Source organism: Colletotrichum abscissum, assembly GCF_030869225.1.
Source record: "Colletotrichum abscissum strain IMI 504890 chromosome Unknown Scaffold_38.1, whole genome shotgun sequence".
NCBI classification, from domain to species: Eukaryota; Fungi; Ascomycota; class Sordariomycetes; order Glomerellales; family Glomerellaceae; genus Colletotrichum; species Colletotrichum abscissum.
The window spans coordinates 253740-269399 of record NW_026850298.1 but is presented as its reverse complement, the minus strand read 5'-3'; the positions used below and the strand labels follow the sequence as shown (position 1 = coordinate 269399).

The window sequence follows — 15660 nt, the reverse complement described above, 5'->3', positions numbered from 1 at the left end:
CAATGAGTGATCATACGACAAAGCCTCGAGTGAAATTCGTACAACTTTCCTGTAGACTACGTGGGCCACTACGTTAACCATAACGAAGACATCAACGAAGAGACCAACAAATTTAGAAGGCGTACCCTACGATTAGACAAACCGTCTCCCTCCCTCGGAAGAGTCTGCCCAGTACAACCCCTTTCTCCCAGCAAGCTGATGAAGACCGGATGCGATTCTGTCATGTGAGAAAGGGGGCACATATTTCCTGATACAAACTGCGAAGACTATCAGCTGTAACCCATGAACCAGTGGTCTGGGCTTGCGAAACGGGCATTTTCTCGGAGCAGCACCAGCTGAGAGACATGAGCATGTTATAACGTCTGGCCTTGTGTCTATCAATATAGAATCTCAAGATGGAAAAGAATACCCATACAGATTTCCTGATCATAATCAGACTGGAACACGAAGGGGATACGTATGTTACAGAATGCGGGGGGAATCTCAATCAGCTACATAAAGGACGGGAATCTTCTGTACCCTGCATAGCGAGCCTGATCCCTACAGGCAACGCTACCGCTATTAGAAGAATATACTTTATAACATAGCTGACGAACTTGCTCTAGTAAGACTTGAACATTTTCGACTGATGATTAAAAACCCGCTCTCTCTTTAACAATTTATAGCTGACAACGTAAGTTTTTAAAAGCCATCAGCTACTGCACTACTAAAGAGATGCACGTTGCATGCGACACAGTCATAGAACCGGCACCGAGAATTGGGACTGGAATAATCTACGACCGCTTGAGCAAAGACCTGCCCTCCCAATAAAAGCTATGTAATTAGAGACGAACGTCCACTGGCTGATGGATTGCCAACACGTCTCAAAATCTATACGCCGGTCGTACTCGCATGGGTTCGGCACACAAGCTACTGCCTGAACTCACTCCTCGTCACCTGACGTCCTCACCAAGACTGAAGATAGACGTTGATGAATACGGAGACGATCAGTCGTGGAATTCTGACGAAAGCAGGAAGTCGAGAACGCTTGGTCTTGGGTGTGTGAGCGCATGTATACACCTTCATCGCAGCTCTGCGCCACGAAGGCCGAGTACCCGCTACCGGCTCCATCTCTGATCGCCGCCGCCGCTGCGGCGTCAAACCTTTTTGCCTCGTGTTGAATCCTTCTGAAAGAGAACGCCGGAGTCCAGAGAGAGCTCGTGGGTTATTTACACGATTAGGGTTTGTGGTTCGCGGTGTCGCTTTGGTCCATCTACCGTTGCCCGTAAAGGAGGGGGTTATAATTCACGCTGAAGTGGCTTTCGTTTAGTACGTGATTCTTTCTCCGTCTCGGCTTCCAAGAATCCGTTCGGCTTTTGTCAATAGGTATGAGAGTGCCGAAAAGAAAAAAAAAACACAAAGGGGTGTCGGAAGTAATTCGCACATCAGAAGACGAAGAAATGCAGATTCAGTTTAAGCCTATAATTACCCAAAGAGGTGCTGAGGTTAATTGTTCAACACAAGGCAATTGTTCTCTCTTTTTGGGGCGCAGAGTCCAGAGTAGTCTTGTCCCAGGCAGTTTTTCTTCTAAAAAAAAAGGGCTCCAGAACCATTCTGCTTCTTAGGTCAGGCTCCAACTTCTGGCGTCCTTGGCATGTTGAAACGCCAACACATATGAAAGAGATCGAATCGAATCTAGTCGAGAGACGGACTGCCGGCTCAAGTACGACTGACCTCGTACAATAGCGAAACACGAAGATCTCTTCGACAATGGTCAAGCCCGATACTACTATTCATCCGCCCAGCCACCAAGGAGGCTTCTTCCTGGAAGGGCAGCCGATGACCATGAAGGAGCGAATCGACACGTGGGACAAAGGGTGGTGAGTATGATGCTCATCAAAACTTCAATGCAATGCCCGATATCTTGCTTGAGTTACTGCCGTGATTTCCACCTCAGATGATTCCCATATCATGCATTCAATCCTGAGTTCCACCCCTTGTGAGTAGAGTGCCAAATCCAGACGATATACCTCTCCATTACCTGCACCCATTCACCCGGGGTATCTAATATTCCCACCTGAACAACGCGTCTTCTTCTTTTCTCTCTGCTTTAAATCATGGAGACAACGTCTCCTTTGCAGTCCAACATTGCCTGCCTGACCGTGTGGAAAGCTACCCCATGCGACGTGGCCCAAAAGTATATTCGGGCCATTCCAGCCCTTGGGTCTTGTAGTCCACGTCTAGACTCTCTTTTTGCCAGACCTACTTGAGCTGCTTGAGAATCTCCGTCAAAAAGTCCTCGAAGCTGAGGGTGATGTAACCGTCTCTGTCGTCATCGTACTTCTTGAACACGTCCGTCATGCGCTTCAGAGAAATGCAAGCCTGGACGAAGAGATCGAAGGACATGACACCTTCCCCACGCTTGTCGTACGTCCGGAAGAGAAGCTCGACGAAACCAGGGCTGAGACGGTAACGGAAAGCAACGAGGGCGTTGGTGAACTCGCCGAGGGAAATGTTTCCAGATCGGTCGGCGTCGAATCGGTCAAACAGAGTGCGCCACGACGCAAGGAAGGACCAGAGGCCGCAAAATTCGGCGAATCCAATAGTGCCACTGCGGTCGGAATCGAACATGCGGATCATCATGCGAACTGTCTGAGGGTCGAAAGCAGTCCAGTCACCGTTGACGAGGGCAGTTGACAGCTCCCGCTCGGACAGCTGGCCGGTGCCTGTAGACAGTCATTAGTTGGCGGACGTTGCAAAAGGGCGTCGGCAGCATCACTCACCATCCTTATCGACCGCTCGGAATAGGGGCAGCAGTGTCGGATCTGCGCCGTCTGCGCTCATATCAGGAGCGGGAGAAGGAGGCGGCCGGGAGTTGGGGGGTGGCCGGGGTTGGGCGTTCGGGCGGGGGTTGCCCGTCGGAGGGGGAGAGCTTACGCCGTACATGTTGGGGCTGGGTCGGCGATGGTCGTTCCGAGGATCGGGACGGTGGTACTCGTCGCGAGGGACGGCTGGAAGCTTGTTTTCGTAGCGAGGCTGAGAGTGTTGCTGAGGATGCTGCTGGGAAGGCTGCTGGGAAGGTGCCGGGGCAGCGCCGCCCTTCTATGATGGAAATGTTAGTTTATCTGCAAGATGCGCGATCCAGGGGGTGACGGGTGCCGATGGGATGAAAGTGGTAGAAATGTCGTCAGGTGACCGGAGGCCGAGGGCGCAAACGTACCTGTTCGGGTTCCGCGAACCTAGGAGGGGGTTAGCATGGCGGGGTAAAGAAGGAGATTGGGTATTTAGACCATGAACAATGGGCTAGATGAATGGTGTTGTGTGCAACGTACCTTGGAAGTTCATCGGGGTTGTAGGGTCTGTTGTACGCCATTGCGAAAATTGGTGCGGATTCGGAGCAAGCAAAAGTTCAAGAGAAGGAAGAGAAGGGTCTTTGGAGGCGAGACTGGATTGAGGCTCCTGGGGTATATGAAGCTGGCGCGGTGGGGGGGATTACTGTGGGCAGAGAGAGCAGAGGGGAGCCGCAGTAGCTGTATGTAAAAGCCAAGAGAGAATGATGGGTTATGGAACCTGGAAGCAAGCAGGGGAGCGGAACCGCGACTCAACGTCAGGCGGCAGTCGGCACGCTAGTCAAGAGGTAGGGCTGGGTGGCCGGTGGGTTAGGCTGCGGCGAAGGAGGACAAAGTGCCAATCGGGCCTTGAGCTCAGTGAAGAGAATGCAGAAATTGGTTTCAGCCGCACGCCGAATGTGCAGTGAGGCTTGGGCTGAGTATGGGTGGTTTGCTGATGTCCAAGGTAGTAGTTGCGGTCGTAGGTTGACTTATGCTGGATGTGGTTATCGCGGTGTGTAAGGTAAGGCTTTCTTTCGACCTCTCTTCTGCAGTCAGGGTGGAGGAGGGGAAGGAATGCAGATGGGCAATAAATGACAGGTCGCGGAGATGACGAAGAGGAGGGGGAGGCTGCTATCTGGCCTTGTAAAACAAGACTAAACAGACAGCAAAGAGATGGGAGCTCTCGGCAAACGGAAGACCGGACAAGACAGCTTCTTTTTTTGGGGGTGCGCGGGATGGCACGAGCGGTGATGTGCAGGGAAGGTACGTGTATTATTGATGACAGGAGGTGTTGGAAGAAGCCGAAGGCTCGGTGTGCGTATGAGTCGGGGCCTGGATCACGTCACGAAACAGATTGGACAGAATTGGGTACAATGCGCAAGCGTTGTGGCGGTTTACGGCTTCGCGGTGCACTTGAGAGATTGCGAATGGATAAAAAAAAGGACACCATAGGCCAGCGGGAGTGCGGGAGACGGGATGAACAGGCGATGGTTTGCAAAGTCAGCCTCTTGAGTGGATATGTGCGAAATTGCATTTCTGGGGATACGGGCTAAAAACAGAACAAGAACAAGCTCCAAATGATTTCTTTGCTCGCTTTTGGATTCTGATGCCCGTTTTTGCTCCTTCCCTTTTACTCTTCTGTACGGAGTACGGAGTACATAGTAAGGTACCTTACGGATACCAGGCACCGGGGAAGGTACGGATACGCCAGGGCTGTCTGCCTCTCTCCCGATACCATACTGGTTCCATATTTCTGTACGTATTATTCTGTCTTCTTTCGTCATCTCTCGACTTCTTTCAGCAATTTGCCATTCAGTCAGTTCATCAATCGTCAGAGTCACCCATCAGAGTCATTGTCAGTCAAGTCAGTCTAGTCTGTGCCCAGCTCGGTTTCGTGGCCCCGCCACGTTCGCCTGGTGTTCCTGGTTCTGCGGCTATCGGGTGGATTTACTAAGCCAACGCCGCACCGGGGGCTAGGGGGGGGGGGGGGGGGGGCGGAAGACGGAGGGGGTGGCGGAGGGCACAGCCAGAAACCAGCGTCGCACGAGACGCGGTGTCCAGCTCGAGGGGGGGGGGGGGAGGAGCGCGGCCGAGCCGGCGGGGGGGGGGGGGGGGGGGGGGGGGGGGGGGTCCAAGCTATTGATTGAGAAAAGCAGACAGGATGGGAAAGAATACCCATTGCAATCACAGACAACATTGAACACTGAACGTTTTAGATCTCAGAGAAAGATACGGGCAGGTCCGCGCAAATCCCGTCAGAAGAAAACACCCACGAGGGCTCTAGCGCGGGACAGCTCGGCCACATACGCGCTTAGCGTACGGATAATTCGTATCTTCAATACCGTTATTGCTAAGGTAGTTTGACTTAGCTTACCTGCCTCTGTCTTTGTGTGGGTGATGACATGCGTGGTGCACTACGGAGTAGGTACTTAGTTTTGTTCCCTGTATCCACTCAATGGCCCCAAGGGGTCTTTTCTTCGTCTCGGGACCGGGTACGTGATACGATCCAGATACAGATCGCGACCGGAGCCATAGAAAGGGGTCCTGCGTAGTCCTGCACACTTTAAATTTCAGCCTGGAGCCTCCTTCTTTTTTCTTTCTTTTTTCTTCGTCTCCCCAATCATTGCAATCGCCCACCGACCGCACTGCGCATCCCTAAGGCTTCAGCTTGATCATCAGACAAGTGCTGCCTCGGAATGGAGCCTGAGAGGTGTGGGATACGGTATACTCCGTACCTTACGGATACTTGCCGTATTGAGTAAGTTTTGACAGGATTCAGGGCCAGGAATGAACGTCGGACCATGCGTTAGAGGGGTACGTATACACGTAATTGAGAGTACTCCGTACTTACCTATCTGAATGGCACTTATTCCTTACAACTCCGGGCTCTCCCACACACCACGCACACTCACACACACTTGAGGTAACGGGAAAGTCCTCTACACCATCGGGCCGGGCGGCATGACAACCATCTGAGATGGAGCTGGTGGTTGAGGTGTATCCCCATTTAAGCTTATTTCACCATGGCACGTTCACTCGCCAGCACCCGAGGTGAGATGATCTGGCCAGTTGGCAGGTGTCCGTCCCTCTTCTGACCTTGGCCTCGCACCAGTAATCACCTCACTCGTCAGTAAGGTGAGGTAGTTCGACCTGATGGATCTTGCATGTGGACAACTGCCATGCGCCTCATCTCTAGGCAGTGAGTGCTTTGAGGCCCTCTCTTCGTCTTCGAATCATCGTGTATGCGTGACCGTCCACAGTCAGCCCGTACCACCCTAACATCCTTCCCTTCCATTGAGTCTGCGAGTCTGCCCTGCCTGCCCCACCACAGCCCCGGCACCAATGCCCCTCCCCAGAACGCCGAGCCTCCAGCACGGGACGCCGGCAAGCGGGATTGCGTATGCTTTCCAGCTTTTTTGCAGATTCGCGGCCATCAACTCGACCTGCCCGTTCTTTCTCGATCACTTGGAACACGTCCGTCTCCCTCTCCAGTCTTCCATTTCTTCCCCGCCTTCTAATTCCAAAATCGTATGTACCGTCATCTCCTTCTCTTCAAGACCACGCCCCGATTGATTCACTTTACCCTACCTCACATAGGCCCGCCACTTTGACTTTTCCGCCTGGGCCGTTTTAGACCCCCCAGTCCCCTCCCCTTCTAGAACATTTCCTCTTCCTCTTCATCTTGCTTCTCCTCTTCCTCTTCCTCATCGTCTTCCTCGTCCACCTCTCTTCATTACCCCTCAAATCTGACCTTTCCCGTCGTGTTCTGTTCTGCTTGTTTGCCTGTCTGCTTGTCTGTCTACCTATCTCCAACATGCGTACGCGCGGCTTCATGCGGTCCCCTCACACAACTCCCACCTCGGCCCTTGCGGTTTGCCGCTCTGGGGCGTCACCAATGGCTTTCGTAACCTTCAGCCCTCACGCGCCTGGGCAAGTGCCCTGAGAGATCGATCCAAGCTGGATCGCCGAGCTGCCTCTGCCGCTTCTCTTTTATGTTTTGTGTGTGTGTGTGCAGGGTCCGAAGCGAGTTACACCGGAGTGGGACTGATTTGCTCGAAATTCCTCCAGGCTTTGGCATCGTGAACACCAGTTGTAACACTCTTCTCAAGTGTAGGTACTCACCTCGAATCCACGGTGGACACCAACAACTGGACTGTCATCTCTCATATCCCGTCTCTTCGCCTTCTTCGTGTCGTACATCGTCTCAGGCAGACTTCAAATCTACGACAGCCGGCATGCCCGACACCGACCTCTCCACCAACGGCAGCGGCGAGTTCTGGCTGTACGGTTATGGGTACGTTCTCGACCTTTCGAGATCACCCTCGATCCCTGCCGCTCTCCCTACTGGGCTGGACTGGACTGGGCTGCTCTTGTCCTCCAGCTCCTCCCGCCCTCCCGCATGGCGCACGCATCCCTGCCTGCCGTAGACAAGCCTCACACATGTCGGTGCTAACGTTACAAACCCCGTCTTCCAGGAGTCTGATATGGAAGCCTCCGCCGCACTTCGGTTAGCCTCACCTCGTCCACACCACACCCCCCTTCTATCCTCCTCTTCCTCCTCCTCCTCCTCTTCCTCCTCCTCCTCCTCTTCCTCCTCCTCCTCCTCTTCCTCCTCCTCCTCCTCTTCCTCCTCCTCCTCCTCCTGCCCCTTGCCGCCATCCGAGCCGTCGGCTGATCTATGTCGTCCACCCCCCACAGATAGAAGAATCCCTGGATGGGTGACAGGATACGTCCGTCGCTTCTGGCAGGTTCGTCTCTCCCTTACCTCCCCCGGGCGTGCCGTCTCATCCAGCCCCGTGGAACACAAGGCCACCTTGCGTCCCTAGTGCCCGCTGCGACCAATGCTTATTTCCACTTCACGTCCTGCCTCCCCCTCGCCTCCACTAGTCTCACTAACACCTCACGCAGGCAAGGTAACCACTTGACCCTCAAGGGCTTTATAACACCCGCCATCTTGTCCCACATCAAGACGTCCTGACCCCTTCACTAGTCAAGACCACAGAGGCACACCCGAGGCTCCTGGCCGTGTTGTCACGCTCATAGAGCGCTCGTTCTGGGAGCAGCTGACCGACCACCACGACTCGGCACCTGAACGCGTCTGGGGTGTCGCCTACCGTATCAAGGCAGACAAGGTCGCCGAAGTCAAGGACTATCTTGACATTCGCGAGATCAACGGCTACACGATCCACTACGCCCCTTTCTACCCAGCTGATGGCTCCGAGCCAATCCGCACACTTGTGTACATTGGCACCCCGGACAATGACCAGTTTGTCGGACCACAGGATCCTCAGGCTCTCGCCGCCCACATCCGTCAGAGCCGCGGCCCGAGTGGGCTAAACATCGACTACCTTCTTGGCCTCGAAGAAGCTCTTGACGGACTGAGCCCGGAGAGTGGCGACGTCCACATCACCGACCTCTCCAACAGAGTACGGGCCATCATCTCCGCCGAGGAGACATCCCACGATGCTACGCAACCACCGCTGTCAGCCGTCGGCGGTACTTTCAAGCAAGAAACCAGTGTCAAGGAACAGGAGGAGACTGAAAAGACAGACTGAAGAGTTTTTCTGCACATTCTTTCGCCTCTTCTTTTTTTTCCCCCTTTGAAAATCAAGCCTCTGCCCACCCAACCCCTTTTTTCAACCTTTCCCCTTTGGCCGTGGTGCAACAACGCCTTGGAGCCCATGTCAACCAACATTCTTGTTTCAGAACATTCAACACATAGAGAGTCAATCAAGAGAGACAGTCAGGCAGACATGTAGCGTTAGACCACAAATCCGTTGGCGTCCACGATGAATCCGACAACACTCTGCATCATTCCCAAATACAAACCCACATCGCCGCCCACCCATACCCCCACAAGGATCACCGGAAAAGGAACCATCACCGCATGCGGAAAACACACCCAGACTTTAGTGGCAGCAACCATTTTGGGGCAACAAGGGTGAAGATCAAGGACAGAAGCAGAAAACCATTCCAATTGAGAAGACTAGGCCGTTACCAACCCTTTTGACCGCGGGTTGGGGTTTTATTTTCCAGAGATCCAGTGCAACAGAAGAACCGGGTATTGTGTTGCAGCGAAGAATATCACCAAAGCTCGATCGAACCAACGGGCGCGCACACGAACGTCTGTCAGACTCGGAGCAGTTGAGCGTCGGCAACATGTCTTGGCCGCATGTTCCCGAGTTGCGAAAACCGACAACTAGCGGGCAACGAATCTCCGAAATCTAGCGAGCGCTAATAGCCTCGGCCGCCCTGGGGCTGCTGAGACGGGTCGGCGTATCCGTAGGGAGCCTGGGGCGCGTACCCATCTATGAGGTATTAGCAAGACGAATCAGCAACAGAGACGACATCGTCAACTCACCCTGGGGAGGAGCACCGCCGTAGGGCTGCTGAGGGGGGTAGCCGCGGCCGTAAGCAGGCTGCTGCTGCTGGTAGCCCATGTTGGGAACGCCGTATCCACCGGGAGCGCCTCCGTAAGGCACAGGGGGCGCGCCGTAGCCGCCACGTCCACCACCGCCGCCGAAGCCGCCGCGGTAGCCACCGCCACCGCGGGGACCGTTGTCAGAGGCCTTATCAACGCGAATAGTGCGTCCGTCAAACCTGTCAAGTTGATGTGTTAGTCGGCTGAAGGGTTCCCACGATCATTGCGCCGGGACAAGCAAGCAATGGAAAGCAGTTTCGCAAAGGCAGCGTACTCGACGTTGTTCATGGCAGCAATGGCCTTCTGAGCGTCACTATCCTGAGTGTAGCGGACGAAGCCGAATCCACGGCTGCGGCCAGTGTCGCGGTCCTTCACAACGACCTTCAAGCAGGGGAAGAATAGCGGTCAGATCTCTCTCTCTCTCTTTCTCACGCACAAAAATAGACCCTCTCTCTTTTCGTTTTTACTGGAATGTTGGGACAAAGTGTCTCTCCATGGTCTATGGCGACGCCATTCTCAAGAAAGTTTCTTCGGACCGGGCGATCAGTACTTACAGCTTCCTCAACGGCACCAAACTCCTCAAACTTCTGTCTGAGAGTGCCTTCCTCAGTGTGCCATGCAAGGCCGCTGTTGGAAATCTTGTCAGCAAAAGTTTATTTGATATTGTCGACGTGCACAATGCGCCAGCGCAAGAGGGGGGAAACGTACCCAATAAAGAGCTTGGACATGATGATGGTAGAGTAATGTGTCTTGTTTCTTGCAAAGAGATTGCTGAACTATCTGTTTGTCTTGCGAGTTAGGATCTGTTCAACAAAAAAAGTCCGAGGGAGGCTGCAATGCATAAATGCAAGTGGTTTCTGTGTGGCGCCAAGCGGGGTTCTTGATGGCGAGGGAAGAAAGTCAAGGGACGAAAGCGCTCCTTTTGGCACTTCTCGGTTGAGCATGCGAGTCAACATTGGGAGACTTCGCATCCACCTGTGCAGCAAAGAGACGAGGCAGTGTCCAGTGATGGCCTTTGTCACTTGACGATAGCGCGCAAAGTGGCCCGACATGGGCGACAAAGCAAACGTACAATTTCCAGGCCGGAGGATGGCAGTGCGAGATGGAAAGCAGATGGGGTTGTGGGCTGTGTCAAACAAAGAAGTTTGCAGTCGTCGCCACGGGATGAGAGGAAAGAAAAAAGAGAGAGAGAGAAACCGTTGACCGCTGGAAGAGGCCGAGGTGTGTATTGATTTGTTGCAGTATTTTTTTCCGAGGAGAGTGAGGGATTGAGGGAAGTGAGATACGGACCTGGTGGTTGGAATTAGGTGGGCGGTGTTGGTGTTGGTGTTGGTAGGAGTGTGGTGATTGTGATGACAGACGTCAAGATTGAGACTGGGCTTTGATGGATCGAAAAAAGGAAGGAGGGGGTGAGAAGGAGAAGAGTGAGAAAGGCCACCTTGAGGGGAGAAAGGAAATGCTGGTTAGCGGGAAATTTCTGAATGGATGGAGGGAAAGGGCGTTGAGGCAGTGCAAAAAGGGCCCAAGGCAAGGCAGGTAAGGTTTGGTGTGTATGAGTGTGGGAGTGGGAGTGGAAGGCGAGTTGACTGGACAGGAATGGCTGCCGTAAGGCAAGGTAAGGTAAGGAAAGGTAAGGTAGGCAAGGTGCTCCGTTACCCGCACTCCGTACTTCGTACCTTACACACAGCAAATGGGAAGAGGCAAGGTAGGAGCGGAACGGGGAACGGGGGGTGAACGGGGGGACGAGGGAAGGTGAGGGGCACCAGCAGCAGGCGTTGCCTCTTGCTCTTGCTTCCTGGGGTGCAACAAATTGCTTGCGAGGTAGGTATTCCCAATGACCCCATTTGCGGCTTGCCGTCGCTGGTCCCAGCCAAGCACTTGTCCGTTGTCTTCCGTGCTTGTCGCCGCCGCCGGCTGTTCTTGATCGGATTGGGACTGGAAGGCGCCGTGCGGGCACGATGCGAGATGGACAACAGCTCGTGGCGGGAACGTGGAGGGGTCCAACGAGTCGGGGCAAGTGGAGGAGGAGGGGTGCTTCAATTCAATTGACCGACGGGCAACAAGACGTCTTGAATGACGGCATGCAAGGTACCTTTCCTCGCTAATGACTATGACCAGGTACAATGGTAAACGGCAGGGTTGGTTGGTCTCGGCCTGAGGCGACAGGAACGGGCAAAGAATAAGATAGAAAAGAAAGAAGGAAAAAAGTACAACGGAAACAGTTTTTTTTTTGTTTCTAAGGGGAAAAAACGAACCGTGTTCGTATCTTTGGAATAGACCCATAGAGAGGAAAAGAGAGATAGAGAGAGAGGTAAAAGACGCGTTGGATAGCGGAAACATACCTGTTTGTGATTGGTTCCCGGCACCCAATATCTCGAGTCGAATTCCTGTGATGGAGTCGAAAATGCGTTGAGAGAAAGGTCGAGAAAGTGGAACAAAGACGTAGTAATATTCTCGGAGTAGGTAAATGGAAAAATCACAATGCGGGACAAAAGCCGGTAGGAATCCGTTCCCTCTCCTCAGTAAGTCAGACCAAGTACCAGATCCCTGACGATAAGGTAGCAGTAGGCAAGGGGAATGGGGAACGAAAAAAAAAAAAAAACAGCTTCGGAAGCAGGGACAGGCGCAGGTCACTGTCGGATTCGAATAATCGCGCTTTTCTTTGTCGTTCTCTCGTTCCTTTTCCCACGGTCTTCGGTTTGTCCCCCCTCCATCCCGATTCTCAGGCGCGTCCCTGTTCCTCATATTATATGCGATGGACACAGGGTCCGCTGGGGCGAGTCCAACAGCGGCGGCGGCGAAAGGCAGGCCAAGATCAGTAGTATTTTCGATACATGCGATGTGAGCATGACAATATGGAAAACTGACTTGCCTGCGGGGAGGAGGGCATGTAGGCACTTACGTACGGTACCTTGCCTCACCCTGAGAGGTACATGCGTCTTTCTTACAGGCCCGCTTGCTTCCTGGATCATTGCCGCCGCCGCTGCTGTCGCTGTTGCTGCTGGAACGCCGCACACGAGGCAAGGGCCAAGACATCTGGGAGATCTGCCCGGGAAGAGGGACCCATGAAAATCCATCCATGAGCATCTAGTGTGGTGTCAAGGGGAGGGGGGGTCCCCAAGAGGGGACCGCCCACATCCCAAATTCGGCTCTTCTGCGCAAGGGGGGGGTTGTGGAAGGGAAAAGGCCCAAAGGGCCAACGCCCATCAATGTTTCGACCAGAGCATAAGTGTGGTAGCAGGGTTAGCTTCCCCTCCCAAACAAGCATCAAACAGACGAAAAGCTCACATGTACATCCCCGCGATACTTCTGTCATCCATGACCGTCTTTTCTCTTGCCGCGAGACATACAACCCAGACGCGGCGCTGCCATTCGCATTCAGTCATTCTGAATCAGTCCAATCCAGCCAAGTGATATGCGAATGCTCCTGTGTATGCATGCCGCCCGTCAAACCGCCTTCGAGTGGATGTCTTTTGTTTGAGAAACCACCATATCGCAGCTTTTTGGTTTCGATACCGAGCTGTCGCGGCCTGGCCTCGTGGACGTTGTCGCGTTCCGTAGCACTTCAACTCTGACAACGCAAGACGAGACGCACGCAATTACGCACTCGACCTCCAGGCAGCTGCTCTTCTGAGGCGTTCTGTCCATTCTGTGAGCTCTCGTCCGGGGCTCATGCCCCGTCAGCATTATCACCATCACCAGGAGCCAACGGCTTGTCGCTCAATGCGGTGCCAAGTACCGTGATGTCGAGAAACTCCACTGCTGCCCGTCCTTTGATACGGCTCATCATTGTGCCCAATGTGCTCACACTTGCGGTCGACCTGACTAACCAAGCGCCTGCAAGTATGGTGGGATGAGATGCAGAGACCAGGACCACGGAAAGCTTCTTAAAACCCATGAACCCAGCTATTGCAGGGTGTGAGCAGGCGAAAAAGGCTTACTACCGGATCGCAGGCGAGGGGGAAAAGTTCGGCCATGGGAAATCAGCCCATGATGTACGATCTAGCTGCCCCTCCTTGCAGCCAGTCGAGTAATTCGCATCCGCACAGACGCCGGCGTTGCTAGTCTTTGGTGAGCCGCTAGATAGACGATGGTCGAGCTGAAGCTGGCAACGCCGACGAGGGGCGCCATAAGAGACATGAGGTATACTCCGTCGGCAGTCAGGCTGGGTTTCTGGAAGTTGGTTGAGAAAGAAGAGGGAGGGCAGTCGACAGGGTGCTATCCTAACAACAGGAAGAAACAGATTGGCATCTGTGTCCGCCATTATCGTGCTGGAAACACCTGCGCGAGACGACAGGCTTGGCCTGGTCACTTGCGGACGCACTGGACCAAGAGTGACACTCCTATTCGACCCCACACTTTGCACAGCCTCCTTCGACCATGCCCAGTTTGAAGCAAGATGAACATCTTGGAGCTGCAACATCATTCTCCAGCGTCCACCTTCTCCTGAAAGTGGAGTCTCCTAGTGTTGCACCTCGCTGCAGAGCCTGCAGAACCGGTTCTCGACTCGGCTTGCATTCCAGATGTGCGGCGTGACGGGCTCCGGGAGGCGGCCAATTCTGACTGATGCTCGAATGTGCGTCCCTATCCGTTTGATTTCGCCCGGCCAGCATATTGCGACATTCGCCGTACCCGTGCCGTCGCCGCCCCCCTTGCTGCGTCGTAGCGCAATTGACCATCTGTTTGCTGACATGTTCGTGCCATGCTGCTGGCGACTGCGAGTGCAGCCTTTATCCCACGCAGGCGTCCCGGAGAAAGCCTGGATGACTTCGATCGTCTTCTCACTCGTCAAACTTGTCCATGGGTGGTGTCGGTCTGTAGTCCGTCCCTGGCTTGTCGTCCAATGCGCTCCAGGGTTCTAGCCATTTGCTCTCGTCACGCTACCCTCGTCAACCTCGGCTTGCCGTTCCGCCGTGACCTTGGCCTAGATGCTTCTTTCTCATGCGCAAAGATGTGACCAAGTAGCTTTCTAAGGCGAGAGTTCCTTTGCCGGCATTAACTACTCATGCGAGGCGACACGCGAAGCAGTCCGTCTTGGGAGAGCTCTGGGGCCAGCAGCTAACAAGAAGTCGGTAAGCAACCTCTGTTTGGCGCAAAACGCTCAATGCCGTCGTCTCCTTGAGGCTCCACTCCCCGCGAGGCACTGACCAGCGAGAGGCCCATGAGCAGCCTTTGCGATGTGGGTGAATTTGCTGAAGTCGTGAAGTCAACCTCTCCTTGTGGATGCATCTTGTGGTCCAAGTTCTCCTTGCTAGTGGAGCTGGTCGATCCAGTGGAGACGTCGACGGCCGTCACCCTCTGTCGTATCGTCAACTTGGTTTGGCCACGACTGCCCCTCCCTCAAGTCACGCACGGCGCACAAACAACCCCTCAACTCTCCTCGACGTTCGACCTCGAGACATTCGGGACGTTTGGTACCTACTCGCCCGACAATTGTCCGTTTCGTGCGACGCGACATTAAATAACTTGACAATCCTGAGCCGCTCCCCAGACGTCAGCGCAACAACGACCAGTAGCAATACACCTTGGCGACGTCGGGCTCAGTCATGTTAGTTGCCGTCCTTGCGACTCAGACTTTCAATTTAGTTTCATCGTCAACAATCGAGCAGCGCCGCTCTGAAAGAGGTTTGATATCGACTGTATGATGTGACGCAACGACGTGTCAACGGCTAGAGAACTTCCTCAGTAGGGTCTAAAGTGGTGGAACCTTAAACTACGTACCCATGGAAATATAGCCGCCGTCATATGTCGCATGGGCCAGCGATTATGGGGGCCTTCAAGTCGAGAGATGGAGGGGCAACTTGGCCTCCGGAATGCCACCAGCAGGAAACCTAATGCACATGTCCGCGATCCAGCCGGGAATACCAAGGTTTGGGGATGGCTCCATGCTCCGGCAGCATTTCGACTTTCAGACCGCTTTGTTGCTGCTCCCACGATGAGATTTTGGCTTTCGCAAGTTGAATATAGGTAGCTAATCGACGCATATCGTATAGTCGTACGCTCGCGGCAGGGCTGGCGGTTAGAAAGAGCACGGGGTTGTTCTCTGGGGATCCCAGTGACATTCGAAACTGCCAGGGACCGTCTATAATTAAAAGGTCTTGACCGGACGACGGTGAAACTTGCTGCGCCTTCTTCGAGGTCCACATCCTGATTTTTGGTTGCAAAAGCAAAGAGCTTGTTAGGGCCAGCGTCGTTATCGACACATATAGAGAGCCTGAGATACCGCTGCGCAATGACCTGTCCGGGGGGAGCTCTTGTAGCCACGTGCGTCGTCACGGACGATACGACCCTGCGAATTGTCTCTTGAGCTGATCTCCAAAGCTACTTGCACCTGACTGCGCGCGATTTCTTGGGTACCCGATTCCCCGACGATTAGGCATTGTCGCCCAGAAACTCTCAAAGAGGACGGAGGATTGGCGACATCGAGCC

General features: G+C 54.0%; 7 protein-coding genes across 7 annotated transcripts; 3 read left to right on the top strand and 4 right to left on the bottom strand.

The window, feature by feature from the left end:
- Positions 1 to 2241: 2241 nt before the first annotated feature.
- Positions 2242 to 3352, bottom strand: CABS01_12544 (uncharacterized protein; the record flags this gene model as incomplete). Its single annotated transcript, XM_060545897.1, has 4 exons — positions 2242 to 2705; positions 2763 to 3081; positions 3200 to 3218; positions 3312 to 3352. 4 exons carry the CDS (start codon positions 3350 to 3352, stop codon positions 2242 to 2244), a joined length of 843 nt encoding a protein of 280 aa, XP_060396432.1.
- A 3693-nt stretch (positions 3353 to 7045) lies between these two features.
- Positions 7046 to 7485, top strand: CABS01_12543 (uncharacterized protein; the record flags this gene model as incomplete). The annotated part of the gene is made up of 2 exons (XM_060545896.1): positions 7046 to 7104; positions 7323 to 7485. 2 exons carry the CDS (start codon positions 7046 to 7048, stop codon positions 7483 to 7485), a joined length of 222 nt encoding a protein of 73 aa, XP_060396431.1.
- Positions 7486 to 7524: 39 nt separating this feature from the next.
- CABS01_12542 (ChaC-like protein) lies at positions 7525 to 8365 on the top strand (the record flags this gene model as incomplete). The annotated part of the gene is made up of 2 exons (XM_060545895.1): positions 7525 to 7558; positions 7806 to 8365. 2 exons carry the CDS (start codon positions 7525 to 7527, stop codon positions 8363 to 8365), a joined length of 594 nt encoding a protein of 197 aa, XP_060396430.1.
- Positions 8366 to 9044: 679 nt separating this feature from the next.
- Positions 9045 to 9959, bottom strand: CABS01_12541 (RNA recognition domain-containing protein; the record flags this gene model as incomplete). The annotated part of the gene is made up of 5 exons (XM_060545894.1): positions 9045 to 9118; positions 9172 to 9410; positions 9506 to 9612; positions 9786 to 9858; positions 9940 to 9959. The coding sequence occupies 5 exons, from the start codon at positions 9957 to 9959 to the stop codon at positions 9045 to 9047; spliced, it is 513 nt and encodes a 170-aa protein (XP_060396429.1).
- Positions 9960 to 10908: 949 nt separating this feature from the next.
- On the bottom strand, positions 10909 to 11976 carry CABS01_12540 (uncharacterized protein; the record flags this gene model as incomplete). Its single annotated transcript, XM_060545893.1, has 1 exon — positions 10909 to 11976. One exon carries the CDS (start codon positions 11974 to 11976, stop codon positions 10909 to 10911), a length of 1068 nt encoding a protein of 355 aa, XP_060396428.1.
- Positions 11977 to 12078: 102 nt separating this feature from the next.
- On the top strand, positions 12079 to 12300 carry CABS01_12539 (uncharacterized protein; the record flags this gene model as incomplete). Its single annotated transcript, XM_060545892.1, has 2 exons — positions 12079 to 12121; positions 12182 to 12300. 2 exons carry the CDS (start codon positions 12079 to 12081, stop codon positions 12298 to 12300), a joined length of 162 nt encoding a protein of 53 aa, XP_060396427.1.
- A 1393-nt stretch (positions 12301 to 13693) lies between these two features.
- Positions 13694 to 14985, bottom strand: CABS01_12538 (uncharacterized protein; the record flags this gene model as incomplete). The annotated part of the gene is made up of 4 exons (XM_060545891.1): positions 13694 to 13910; positions 14017 to 14089; positions 14331 to 14529; positions 14953 to 14985. The coding sequence occupies 4 exons, from the start codon at positions 14983 to 14985 to the stop codon at positions 13694 to 13696; spliced, it is 522 nt and encodes a 173-aa protein (XP_060396426.1).
- Positions 14986 to 15660: the final 675 nt, after the last annotated feature.